Below are 13,245 nucleotides of genomic sequence, written 5' to 3'. Positions count from 1 at the left end.
GGTGTATCTCAATTCAGGGGCTGCAGCCCACGAAGTGCGCATTTGTAGGCCTGTTACGTCACTGCGCCGCGACGAGGCTGTCCCAATTCGTGGACTCCTCCTTATGCGGCTGACGAATGTAGCCTTCAAAACCCTGAAAATGAAGGATGCGTCTGAGTATCCTTCGTGTCCCACCATATCCCAGGATTCATTGCTCTATGAACAATAAACAGGCGGAGTCTAGTGTTTGGGCCGAAGAATTCGTTTTTAAAAGTTGGTATTTTTTAAATATGGACATTTATACTGCAATGAGATCATGGGTTAAAGTTATCCGTCACTACGACGGATTTCCGTCATTTGATTTTTTTGGGGAAAAAATCCGTCAAATCATAATAAACAACACACGCGCGTGCTATCTGTTTTGTGGCCGAAATATGATTCACTGGCGCTCATCAGCGCTGGATGGATGACGGCGGTGTCATTTGATTGACTTGTGGTTCATTCCGCCTTCAGATTTGCGGATGTTACGTAGAAAAGTTTTTACCCCCCTCCTGCCTGGCGTGATCGTAGCGCGCGACTCTGTACACCTGTGCGAACGGCGGAGGCTACTTGCTGCGTCACATTCTTTTTGCAGTGTAGTCCGAAGCAATATGTGGTAGTATAAAGAAACACCCCTCAAAACAGGGGAATGAACATTTACCTGACCAATTGTAATGTTGCATTAGTGCTGGAATTTAGGCTAAAGTACTTTAAAATGCTTGAAAATGTAACTACTTCGTTTCACAACAAATATCTGTCTGACTGAACAATTATTACGTTAACAAATACGAGCCTCTTGTAATTCCAGGACGAAACATGAGAGAACGTGAAGTCGTTAAGATTGGGCGTTTTGAAAATAAACCACCATTAAATAATGTGATAAAAAGCGAATTATTTCGAATCATTTCGAGTATATTGTAGCGTGGGCCAATGGGGGGTGCCAGAGGGTGACACCATTACCCATGAGCCCTTGCGGCCCCGGCCCTGTTATGTTTAATTATGCGATGTTTATGTTTGTATAGTGTTTTTAATGATTATTTATTGTGTTTTATTAGTTAAGTCACCCCGGTCCATCCTTTTGTGTACCTGTGCATTATCTTAGTTTCCCCTCCTTGTATGTGTAACGTTGCCGTCGTCATGACCTCCCCCTGTGTTTCATGTGCAAGGTGTACCTCATTTAGGCCTCGAGTCATACTGATTGTGCCTGTGAGTGCCAGTTTTATTACAAAGAACAATAAAACCTCTGTTCTGTTTGGAGAATGGACTTCTCTGCAACTTCTTTCTACCACACCACGCCACAATATGTATAAATATTTAACTTAAATTTAACGTTGAGAACGCGTTGAAATGGACCTTGAAAGTGACGTACAAGTGCTTTAATTCCACCTTATAAAGGTGTATGAACCCGGCAAACATGACTTGGTTCACTGCGCTGAAGCGCTGTGCGCGCGAAGTTACAAAATTCGAGAGGTGCACGACTGCGAGGCTCTCGCGCACGGGTGGAGCCACCGCGATTAAGTCATTTTCGGCGAGCGGACCCTCGCGCTGCTCACGCCACTCGTACTGCGTCAAGTATAAAGGCTTAAACCAGGCTTAACATGGATGGTGTTGTTCTGTTTGTATTTAAAAGCTCTATCCAGTGGTGTTAATTTTTTTTGTAACATACCTACTTAAAGCATGTAATCTTACGGCTTATGTTTTTGCGATGGTGAATCTGATAAAAACAAGAGAGCTTCATACCTCTCACCAGGATTCACTAAATTTGACTTGATCTTTAAATAATTTTCTGGAAGAGAACCTGCAGATAACTCCCATTAAATACACATTTATGTACATTTATTGCTCAGGTGTTCATTCTCTCTTCTCTCCTTACACAGGCTGTTTAGATAAATATACTTTATAAATGTGTTTATTGTGTAGAATTAGGCAAAAGAGGCCGTGTCCCAACTACACCACATTTTCAGTAATTGCTGGCATTGTCTTTTGCCAGGAAAAAATTTTCAGTCAAATGAAAATTTCTTGCTTTAACCCATGTGCTAAATAACATGCCAGTTATTAATGATATTGCAGGTAAACCTGTGCTTTGAGAGTAACGTTTATAAAAATACATTAAATTTTGTTATGAAGTTATACTTCCCGCCAAACATGTGAATACATGTTCAACGCATTTTCTTTTAGGCATTTGTGGTTGATGTGATATTTGTCGGACAGCGCGCTAACACGTATGTAACGGGGCAGAGCGTGGTCACGCAAACATACGTCTTGCGAAGACTAGACTGTTTCATTTAACAGCCGTGCGATGCAGCCTACCTGGCCTTCGAAGTGTGTGGCCACCGTGGGCTGCGGTCTACGTGGTCTACATAGGCTGCAGCCCCTGAATTGAGATGCAGCCAGTGTCTGTTTGTGTGAGGGTGTGTTGATGTGTAAGTGTGAGGAGTTTTTCTCCTTCTCTCTACAGTCTGTCTGAGTGCAGTATTACAGAGGAAGGCTGTGCTGCTCTGTGTTCAGCTCTGAGGTCAAACCCCTCATCACACCTGAGAGAGCTGAAACTGAACAAGAATAAACCAGGAGACTCAGGAGTGAAGCAGCTCTCTGGTCTACTGGAGGATCCACACTGTACACTGGAGAAACTAGAGTGAGTTACTGACTTACTGACTCTTTATACACGCCCACACACACACACACACACACACACACAGTCAATATCCTCACTCAGTCTGTCTAACCCTAACCCTAGGGTTTAGGGCAAAATTCATATATGGGGCTTATAGGTTCTGTGTGTTTATGAAGAAGACGTGTTTAGGTGATGTGTGTTATATATGAATATTCATCTCTACATGATTTTATCCTGATTTTGCTGCTCCAGACTCATTTTAGACACTTGGAGAAACCGCAGTGCACACGCATGATGGCCGCTGTAGTGTGAAGGTTCCACGCGCGGTTTTCCCGCTCAGATCTATCTGTGTGTGTGTGTGTGCGTATGTGTGTGCGTGCGTGTGTGTGGTAGAGATATTTGTGTTCACGTGTGTGTTGATGTGTAAGTGTGAGGAGTTTTTCTCCTTCTCTCTACAGTCTGTCTTGGTGCTGGATTAGAGAGGAAGGCTGTGCTGCTCTGTGTTCAGCTCTGAGGTCAAACCCCTCATCAAACCTGAGAGAGCTGAATCTGAACTGGAATAATCCAGGAGACTCAGGAGTGAAACAGCTCTCTGCTCTACTGAAGGATCCACACTGTACACTGGAGAAACTAGAGTGAGTTACTGACTTACTGAGTCTTTATACACTTGCTTGCTTGCGGTTGTCCATCGGTCCGATGATGACATTCACTTCTGTTTTCTAGCTGTGAATTCTCTGATGGCTGAACAGGCCAATCCTAGATCCACAAATTCTATTGCAAGTGGGGCAAGAATACGTAGTATTAGTGTGACTGGCAACCATGGGTATATTCCTCCTGAGTCTTCTTAGTTGTCTCCTTTGTTGTCTCCTGACTGTCCTTTTCTCCTCCAGCGTTTGAGTCCCAACCAAGCACAACTGCCTCCAGGTGTTGCGTTCAGCAGCCATACTTTCCAAGTCTCCAGGTTTAATTTTGCACCTTTTAAGCGCTGTTTTCAGCTGGTCTTTAAAGCGCTTTTTCTGTCCTCCAGCTAGGCGCTGGCCTTGATTGAGCTGGCCATACAATACCCTGCGTGGTAGCCTGTTGTAAGGCATCGTTATAACGTGCCCTAGCCACCGTAATTGGTGCTGAGTGACTGTAGTCTCAATGCTACTGCAGCCTGTTCTCCTCAGGATCTCAATGTGCAGCAGTCGATCACGCCAGGTGATTCCTAGGATTCGCTGAAGGCAGTGGATGTGGAAATGTTCCAGGGTTTTAATGTGGCGGCTGTAAGTAACCCAGGCCTCACAGCTGTAGAGGAGGGTGGAAATGCAGACTGCTTGGTAGACGGATATTTTAGTGCTCAGGTGAAGATTTTTATTCAGGAAAACCTGGCGACTAAGTTTCCCAAAAGAAGCTGATGCTTGGCTGACTCTGTTCTGGACTTCATTGTTGATGGTATTGTCATCAGACAAAACACTCCCAAGGTATCTGAAAGATGAGTCAACTGACAATGGTTCTCCTGCAGCAGTAAATGTGGGTGACCTGGGTGGGATTTTGTCACTCCACTGGCAGATTATCTCTGTCTTTATGGTGTTAATAGTCAGTCCCGTCCTGATGAATGCCCTGACTGCTGCATTGAGGACAGATTGGAGATCTTGTGGAGTGTGAGACACAAGAGCACAGTCATCAGCGTACAGTAGCTCCAGTATCCTCGCTCTATACAGCTTGGTGGTTGCTTGCAGTCTCCTGATGTTAAAGAGATTGCCATCTAGCCTGTATGCCACTGTTATCCCACTGTTGTCTTCGAACTCCTTATGAAGGAGCTGGGTGACGCATGAGAGGAAGATGTTAAATATAGTGCTGGGCGATTAATATCTATTAATTCGAATTTACAGTTAAGGACGATGTGTTTTTAAGAAAATCGATTTTCTGAGTTTTTATTTTCACCACCGACACTGCACTGTGGGCTCCCGTAGTTCAGTGAGTTTAGCCCCTCCCACCCATCCACCCTCAACACACACACACACACACACACAAACATGACGGTGGAGCTTGTGCCCAAGAAAAGAGCAACTAGCTCCGTGATCTGGAGTTGGTTCGGTTTTGCGGCGTCAGACAGACCAAACAAGTCCTCGCTGTAAGGTGTTTGAAACCAATAGAGGGAGAGAGCGAAGAGTGTTATTTATTGTTCAGTTGCGTTGTGAATAAAGTTTCCCTCCACGGGATATTTTGGATTAAGCAGTTTCTGCCTCGGTTACCGAACCTGCTTCAATGGTTTATACTTTCGCGAGTGACCGTAGCACGCGAGTGACCGTAGCACGCGAGTGAGGGCAGCCCTGATCTTACTCAGAATGTAGACAGCGTGACTGTCAGTACGCAACATGCAACAATTGTTAAATTGTATTTGTTTTCCATTTTATTAAAAAGGGCACCAAATTATTTATATCTATTTATTTTTTGAGGGTGTGTTTTATTTATTTATTTATTTTAAGTTTGAGGGTGCATTGTGTCAGTGCTTAAACTATGTTGGAGCCTTCTAAAAGTTACTGAATGTTTTCACTTGTTTATGTGATGGGTAGGGTGAGCAACTAAAAAGGAAGCGATCACGCCAAGTCTCAGGGAAAGAGGATGGTTTAATAGAAAGTGCGCAAACCAAAAACCTGTGATGTTGTTCCAGATGAAGGAAATAATAACCAGCAGTCAACTGGTACAAAGACAAGACATATATAGACGAACAAACGACCCTCAGGTGAAACGGATCACGGGTCCCGCCCACCTGAGGGACGAACATCACGTGACCAAAAACAGGACATCTGCCCCCACAACGTGACAGACCCCCCCACCAAAGCCGCACTCCCCTCCGGATGTGCAGCTTACAGCGGCAGCACACAAAACACAACAAAGGGGTGGGACGGCGGGGACAAGACAGCCACCCGTTCCCTGCCGTCCTGAGCTGAAACACAAAACACAAGCTCCTCGTCATTGAACGCTGACAAGGCAGGGACCCGTTCCCTGCAGTCCTGGAGCTGAAACATAAACACAAACACACAGGTTAGCTCGCCTCCTGGGCGGGACCCTGGACCGACTGGGCCGTCAACAAAATGACGCACGTGCATTAAAGTCCCCAAGAAGTAAGATCTTGTCAGTCTTGGTGATCTGATGGAGAGCCTCATCCAATAATTGATAAAAGGAGTCCTTTGTCTCAGTGTCTGATGGCATAGTAGGCGCATACACACTAAGAATGGTAGCAAAACGGTTCTTCACCAGGGGAATACGGAGGGTCATCAATCTTTCACTAATGCCCACAGGAGCTTCAGTGAGTCTTGGCAGTAGCGTATTCTTAATGGCCAACCCCACGCCATGCAGATGATTTTGCCCACCTGTTTGGTAACCTTTCCAGTAAAAGGTGTAGCCCATGCCCTCTTCTGTAAGAGAGCCTTCATCAAGGAGCCTGGTTTTACTGAGAGCAGCAATATCAATGTTATAGCGACCCAACTCAGCTGCAATGAGGGCTGTTCTTCTATGGGGTCTCTCAGACCCACCACAAGAGTCCAGGAGGGTTCTTATATTCCATGTTGCCAGTTTAAAATTAAAATACTTATTTTTCCTGTTTCGACCACAGATATGGAATAACCAGACAGGTGCGGTAGCCTGTCCAGGTACAAGTTAAGTGGGCATTTTTTAGACCACCTTTTCTAGGTCCCTCCTCAAAACTGAGGTGAGCAGTGCGGTCCCTAAATACGGCTGCTCAGGTAAACAGGGGTCTGCCGAGAACAGCTGCCACCCAGACCCAGCTGTTAGCGACCAATACCCTATGATAATACCCTATGATAATACCCCATGATAATACCCCATGATAATACCCCATGATAATACCCTATGATAATACCCCATAATACCCTATGATAATGCCCTAGGATAATACCCCTATGATAATACCCTATAATACCCTATGATCAGGCCCGTTGACAGTCTTGCTGGGGCCCGGGACAAGAAAGATTCATGTACCCCCCCCCAGTGCGAGGGTTCGCGCGAAAATGATGTAATCGCAGTGGCTCCGCCCGTGCGCGAGGGCCTCGCGCGCTGTCGGTTCGCGAGGTCGTGCACCTCTCGAATTTTGTAACTTCGCGCGCTTCAGCGCAATGAACAGTCATGTTTGTAGGGTTCATAAACCTTTATAAGGTGGAATTAAAGCACGTGTACATCACTTTAAAGGTCCATTTCAATATTTTCCAGCATGTTAAACTTAATTAAGTTAAATATTTATACATATACTCGACATGATTCGAAATAATTCGCTTTTTATCACATTATTTAATGGTTGTTTATTTTCAAAACGCCCAATCTTAACGTCTTCACGAGAACTGTTCAGTCAGACAGCTATTTGTTGTGAAACGACAACTTTTCAAACCTGGAACACAATGCAACTTTAAAATTCGTCAGGTAAATGTTTTTCCTTTCTTTTCTGCGCTCCAGATTTCTGTATTTACTTTAACTATCCACCACTGTATTTCCCGCTATTGGGCGGATACCGGCCGGCTACAGTCGGTGCTGGATCAAACCATTTTCCAGTGGGAGGCGGGGGTGTATGCACTTAATGGAAAATATGCAGATAGGTAAAAAACATATATACTTGAGCCATTGAGCTTATTATGAGTACATAATTTTATATTAATGAAAGATTTCAAGATTATTTAAAAATTATAGACTTTAAATAAAAAATAAATTGCTGGGCTCTTTGATGGGCCCCCCTGGCCCTAGGGCCCGGGACAACAGACCCGGTTGTCCCCCCCTGTCGACGGGGCTGCCTATGATAATACCCTATGATAATACCCTATGATACTGCCCTATGATAATACCTTATGATACCCCATGATAATACCCTATGATAATACTCCATAATACCCTATGATAATACCCTATGATAATACCCCTATGATAATACCCTATGATAATACCCCTATGATAATACCCCATGATAATACCCCATGATAATACCCCATGATAATACCCCATGATAATACCCCATGATAATACCCCTATGATAATACCCTATGATAATACCCCTATGATAATACCCTATGCCGCTGACATGTAGGGCTCTGACTAGGAGCTCCCAGCCAATTCAAACCTGCCCCCGTCGCCAGACACCCCATCGCTGTCAGACTTCAACCATATGTGGATCGGTAATATCACCATTGGTCAGAGGTGGATACCTGCGCCAGGAGATTTTTAAGTGCTGTAGGGGGTGCGCTATCTGCAGGAGGCTGCCGGATCCTGTTTCTGTTCAGGTCCGCCTATTGCGCGCCACCAGCGCCTTACTTTTCTGTCAGGGTGTGCTCCCTTAGCCCTTGCCTGAAAAAAGGCTACCCACAAGGCAGTGGGGCTATTTGCCCATAGTTGGGGCAGTGGTTGATGGGTGCTAGGACGTGTCCACCCTGTGGTGGGCCTACACACCGCATCTCTGGGGCCCACTGCTGCTCCGAGATCCCCTGCAGTTTAGCCTGGGACCACGAGGACCCAGTTTACGTGTGTGGCCGCGAGGAGGCACTGCAGGAGTCTTGGAGGTGGACAGGCTGTGTACTGAATCAGAATCGCCTTTATTGTCATTATAATTTGCATTAAAATGAAATTTGATTTTACTCCAAGGTGCTTGTTGGGACAATAAATACATACAATACAGACAATAAATACACTCAATGACATAAAACGATCCAAATATACAACTGGTTCAGTAGTTTCCTTATGTGGTATGTTGGATATTGCACAAGCTATTTACAGTGTATGTTACATAATATTGCACGTGGGAAGTATTTTACAGGGGTTGTATTGCACATGGGTTGGGAATTTACATATTGCCATTATTTACATGTATTTAGTGCAGTGATGGCTCTAGGGTAAAAGCTGTCCCTGAGCCTACTTGTGTGAGTTTTGTGCAACCTGTACCGTCTGCCTGAGGGTAACAGGTCAAACAGGTGATTTCTGGGGTGGGATGAGTCCTTGGTGATACTGATCGCCCTTCTGAGGTAGCGAGAGGTGGCAATGTCCTCCAGGCTGGGCAGGGAGCAACCAGTGATCCCCTGGGCCGTGTTGATCACCCTCTGCAGCGCTTTTTTATCTGCTGCTGAGCACCCTCCATACCATGTTGTGATGCAGTACATGAGGATGCTCTTGATGATGGAGCTGTAAAAGAGCACCAGCAGTTTCTCCTCCATCTTGTTCCTCTTTAGAACTCTCAGGAAGTGGAGTCGCTGCTGGGCTTTCTTTACCACCATTACTGTGTTTGCAGTCCAGGTGAGGCTGTCGGTGATCTGCACACCCAGGAACCTGATTGAGCTGACCCTTTCAACGCAGACTCCGTTTATGAGAAGCGGGGCTGGGTCAGTCCTGCCCTTCCTGAAGTCCAGAATTAGTTCTTTAGTTTTTTGAAGGTTCAGTGGCAGGTTGTTGGCAGAGCACCACCTGGACAGCCTGTTTATCTCATCCCTGTAACCCGACTCATCTCCCCCTGAGATGAGCCCGACCACGGTGGTGTCATCTGCAAACTTTATGATTGTGTTAGAGAGATGGTCATGGAGCAGTCGTAGGTGTAGAGGGTGAACAGGAGAGGGCTCAGTACACAGCCTTGGGGGGAGCCGGTGCTGAGTGAGATGGTGGAGGAGAGGTGGGGGGCCTAATTTCACAGACTGTGGGCGGTCTGTGAGAAAATTCTGTATCCACTGGCAGGTGGGGGTGGAGATACCCAGAGCCGTGAGTTTGTGAACCAGAACCAGGATGATGTGGTTGAATGCTGAGCTGAAGTCCAGGAAGAGCATTCTCACGTAGCTCCCCCTATGCTCCAGGTGACTCAGCGCGGTGTGGAGTGTAATGTTTATGGTGTCCTCTGAGGAGCCGTTTGCCTTATAGGCGAACTGATGGGGGTCCAGGTTGGGAGGTAGACAGACTCTAAGGTGTTTAGAGATCAGTCTTTCAAAGCACTTAATGACTACTGGTGTAAGTGCAACAGGCCTGTAGTCATTTGTGCTCTCCACCACAGACTTCTTCAGGACTGGTATGATGATGGAGGACTTGAGGCAAGGTGGAATGATGGCCTGTGACAGGGACATGTTAAATATGCAGGTGAAGACCCCCGCCAGTTGGTCGGCACACGCTTTTAGCACCTTTCCAGGTACGCCGTCGGGGCCAGCCGCCTTCCTGGGATTCACCGCCTTCAGCACACATCTCACTTCATGTTCCTGGAGTGTTAACATGCTAGTGCTAATTGAGTGGTGAATGTGTAGTTGATGTTGCTGGTCCGACTGTGTCGAAGCGGGCAAAGAAGCGGTTCAGCTCCTCTGCCATCGAGGCGTCGGTACCAGCGTTGTCCGGATTCTTGCATCTGTAGTTAGTGATGTGATTTATGGCCTGCCACATCATTGTATGATCATTTCCAGCGAAGTGGTCCTCTATCTTCCTTTTATGCACCATCTTGGCCTCCCTGATGCTTTTTCTCAGGTCAGCTCTGGCTGCGCTATACCGGGCCCTGTCCCCCGATTTAAAGGCAGTGTTTTGGCTTTTTAAGAGGGACTGGACTTTGCTGTTCATCCAGGGTTTCTGGTTAGTAAACACCCTGACCTTTTTGTAGATGGTGACAGTGTCAATGCAGAGGAGAGGAGACTTACGCACTCAGCTCCTCGTTTCACCCCCGGTGAGGGGGCTAGCCAGAGGCAGTAGCTAAAAGCAGAAAGTTACAAGCAGAAAGAGACATGCACTTACTACAAGAACTTCTACACTACTGCACTAGATGTCTCACACACATACCCATACACATAGCCACTATCCTCTCTCTCTCTCTCTCTCTCTCACTCACACACACACACACACACACACACACACACAGAGTCAATATCCCTGTTATTCGGCTGAAACACACTATCTCTGTATTAATATATTTACATACACACTTTCTTGCTTGTTCTCTCTCTACAAACACACACACACACACACACACACACACACACACACACACACTGCATGTCTCTCCTGAATACACACAGTGTCTGTGTGTGTTGATGTGTAAGTGTGAGTTTTTCTCCTTCTCTCTACAGTTTGTCTGACTGCAGTATTAGAGAGGAAGGCTGTGCTGCTCTGTGTTCAGCTCTGAGGTCAAACCCCTCATCACACCTGAGAGAGCTGAAACTGAACCTCAATAAACCAGGAGACTCAGGAGTGAAGCAGCTCTCTTCTCTACTGGAGGATCCACACTGTACACTGGAGAAACTAGAGTGAGTTACTGACTTACTGACTCTTTATACACACACACACACATACAGTCAATATCCCCTCTCTCTCTCTCCCTCTCTCACACACACACACACACCACACAGTCCGTATCCTCTCTCTTCCTCTCTCCCTCTCTCTCTCTCTCTCTCTCTCTCTCTCTCTCATTTCCCTTTTTCCTCTGAGACACAAACTATCACCATATTAATTAGATTCACATACACACACTTTCTTGCTTGTTTTCTCTCTACACACACACACACACACACACCATTGTAAATAATTTCTGAAAACACACACAGTGTCTATATTTGTGTTCATGTATGTGTTGATGTGTAAGTGTGAGGAGTTTTTCTCCTTCTCTCTACAGTTTGTCTGACTGCAGTATTAGAGAGGAAGGCTGTGCTGCTCTGTGTTCAGCTCTGAGGTCAAACCCCTCATCACACCTGAGAGAGCTGAATCTGAATTACAATAAACCAGGAGACTCAGGAGTGAAGCAGCTCTCTGCTCTACTGGAGGATCCACACTGTACACTGGAGAAACTACAGTGAGTTACTGACTTACTGACTCTTTATACACACACACACGTATGTACACACACACACACTCACAGACGCACACAAACACATACACACACGCACACACACCCATACACATAGTCACTATTTTCTCTCTCTCTCTCTCTCTCACACACACACACACACACACACATACACACACACACACACACTGTCAATATACCTGTTATTCCTCTGAGACACACACTATCTCTGTATTAATTATACTTACATGCACACTTTCTTGCTTGTTCTATCTCTACAAACACACACATACACACACTGCATGTCTCCTGAATACACACACAGTGTCTGTGTTTGTGTTCATGTGTGTGTTGATGTTTAAGTGTGAGGAGTTTTTCTCCTTCTCTCTACAGTCTGTCTAGCTGCAGTATTAGAGAGGAAGGCTGTGCTGCTCTGTGTTCAGCTCTGAGGTCAAACCCCTCATCACACCTGAGAGAGCTGAATCTGAATTACAATAAACCAGGAGACTCAGGAGTGAAGCAGCTCTCTGCTCTACTGGAGGATCCACACTGTACACTGGAGAAACTACAGTGAGTTACTGACTTACTGACTCTTTATACACACACACACGTATGTACACACACACACACTCACAGACGCACACAAACACATACACACACGCACACACACCCATACACATAGTCACTATTTTCTCTCTCTCTCTCTCTCTCTCACACACACACACACACACACATACACACACACACACACACTGTCAATATACCTGTTATTCCTCTGAGACACACACTATCTCTGTATTAATTATACTTACATGCACACTTTCTTGCTTGTTCTATCTCTACAAACACACACATACACACACTGCATGTCTCCTGAATACACACACAGTGTCTGTGTTTGTGTTCATGTGTGTGTTGATGTGTACGTGTGAGGAGTTTTTCTCCTTCTCTCTACAGTCTGTCTAGCTGCAGTATTAGAGAGGAAGGCTGTGCTGCTCTGTGTTCAGCTCTAAGGTCAAACCCCTCATCACACCTGAGAGAGCTGAATCTGAACAACAATAAACCAGGAGACTCAGGAGTGAAGCAGCTCTCTGCTCTACTGAAGGATCCACACTGTACACTGGAGAAACTAGAGTGAGTTCCTGACTTACTGACTCTTTATACACACACACACACACACACACACACACATGGCTACATGTTTCTCCTGAATACACACACAGTGTCTGTGTTTGTAATCAATCAATCAATCATATTTTAGTTATATAGCGCTTTTTACAACAGTTGTTGTCACAAAGCAGCTTTACAAGTGCCGAGTCCTAGCCCCCAGTGAGCAAGCCAAGGGCGACAGTGGCAAGGAAAAACTCCCTAAGAGCATGAGGAAGAAACCTTGAGAGGAACCAAGACTCAGGGGGGGAACCCGTCCTCCTCTGGCCGACACCTGTCACCATGACAACAACAACAACAATTTATACAGAAAGAAGAGAAAGAAAAGGAAAAAGATGTAATAATGTCCATCTTGGTGTAGGCATCCGTTTAGGCAGGAGGTGGCCGGCCCAGGATGGATCGCTTGTCTCTCCTCATCTCATTATTCCAAATTGTTCACGTGCGTGTTGATGTGTAAGTGTGAGGAGTTTTTCTCCTTCTCTCTACAGTCTGTTTGAGTGCAGTATTAGAGAGGAAGGCTGTGCTGCTCTGTGTTCAGCTCTGAGGTCAAACCCCTCATCACACCTGAGAGAGCTGAATCTGAATTACAATAAACCAGGAGACTCAGGAGTGAAGCAGCTCTCTGCTCTACTGGAGGATCCACACTGTACACTGGAGAAACTAGAGT

The 13,245-nt window shown here is 45.7% G+C and overlaps 1 protein-coding gene across 14 annotated transcripts in view; it reads left to right on the top strand.

Annotated features, from left to right (window-relative positions):
- The window catches only part of LOC143487815 (NACHT, LRR and PYD domains-containing protein 3-like), a 98,531-nt gene that overhangs the window by 15,934 nt on the left and 69,352 nt on the right, over positions 1 to 13,245 (top strand). For 9 of the 14 annotated variants that reach the window (XM_076987005.1, XM_076987004.1, XM_076987003.1 and 6 more), the window contains 7 exons: positions 2,477 to 2,653; positions 3,091 to 3,267; positions 10,699 to 10,875; positions 11,241 to 11,417; positions 11,805 to 11,981; positions 12,369 to 12,545; positions 13,067 to 13,243. The exons of 2 other annotated variants lie outside the window; for them this stretch is intronic. In XM_076987005.1, coding sequence (XP_076843120.1) covers positions 2,477 to 2,653; positions 3,091 to 3,267; positions 10,699 to 10,875; positions 11,241 to 11,417; positions 11,805 to 11,981; positions 12,369 to 12,545; positions 13,067 to 13,243 — 1,239 coding nt within the window. The remainder of the gene's footprint in view (positions 1 to 2,476; positions 2,654 to 3,090; positions 3,268 to 10,698; positions 10,876 to 11,240; positions 11,418 to 11,804; positions 11,982 to 12,368; positions 12,546 to 13,066; positions 13,244 to 13,245) is intronic. 3 more of the 14 variants (XM_076987006.1, XM_076987009.1, XM_076987013.1) reach the window with 3 other exon arrangements.

This window comes from Brachyhypopomus gauderio, unplaced genomic scaffold, assembly GCF_052324685.1.
Source record: "Brachyhypopomus gauderio isolate BG-103 unplaced genomic scaffold, BGAUD_0.2 sc50, whole genome shotgun sequence".
Lineage (NCBI taxonomy): Eukaryota > Metazoa > Chordata > Actinopteri > Gymnotiformes > Hypopomidae > Brachyhypopomus > Brachyhypopomus gauderio.
This window is presented reverse-complemented; position numbering and strand designations above follow the sequence as displayed.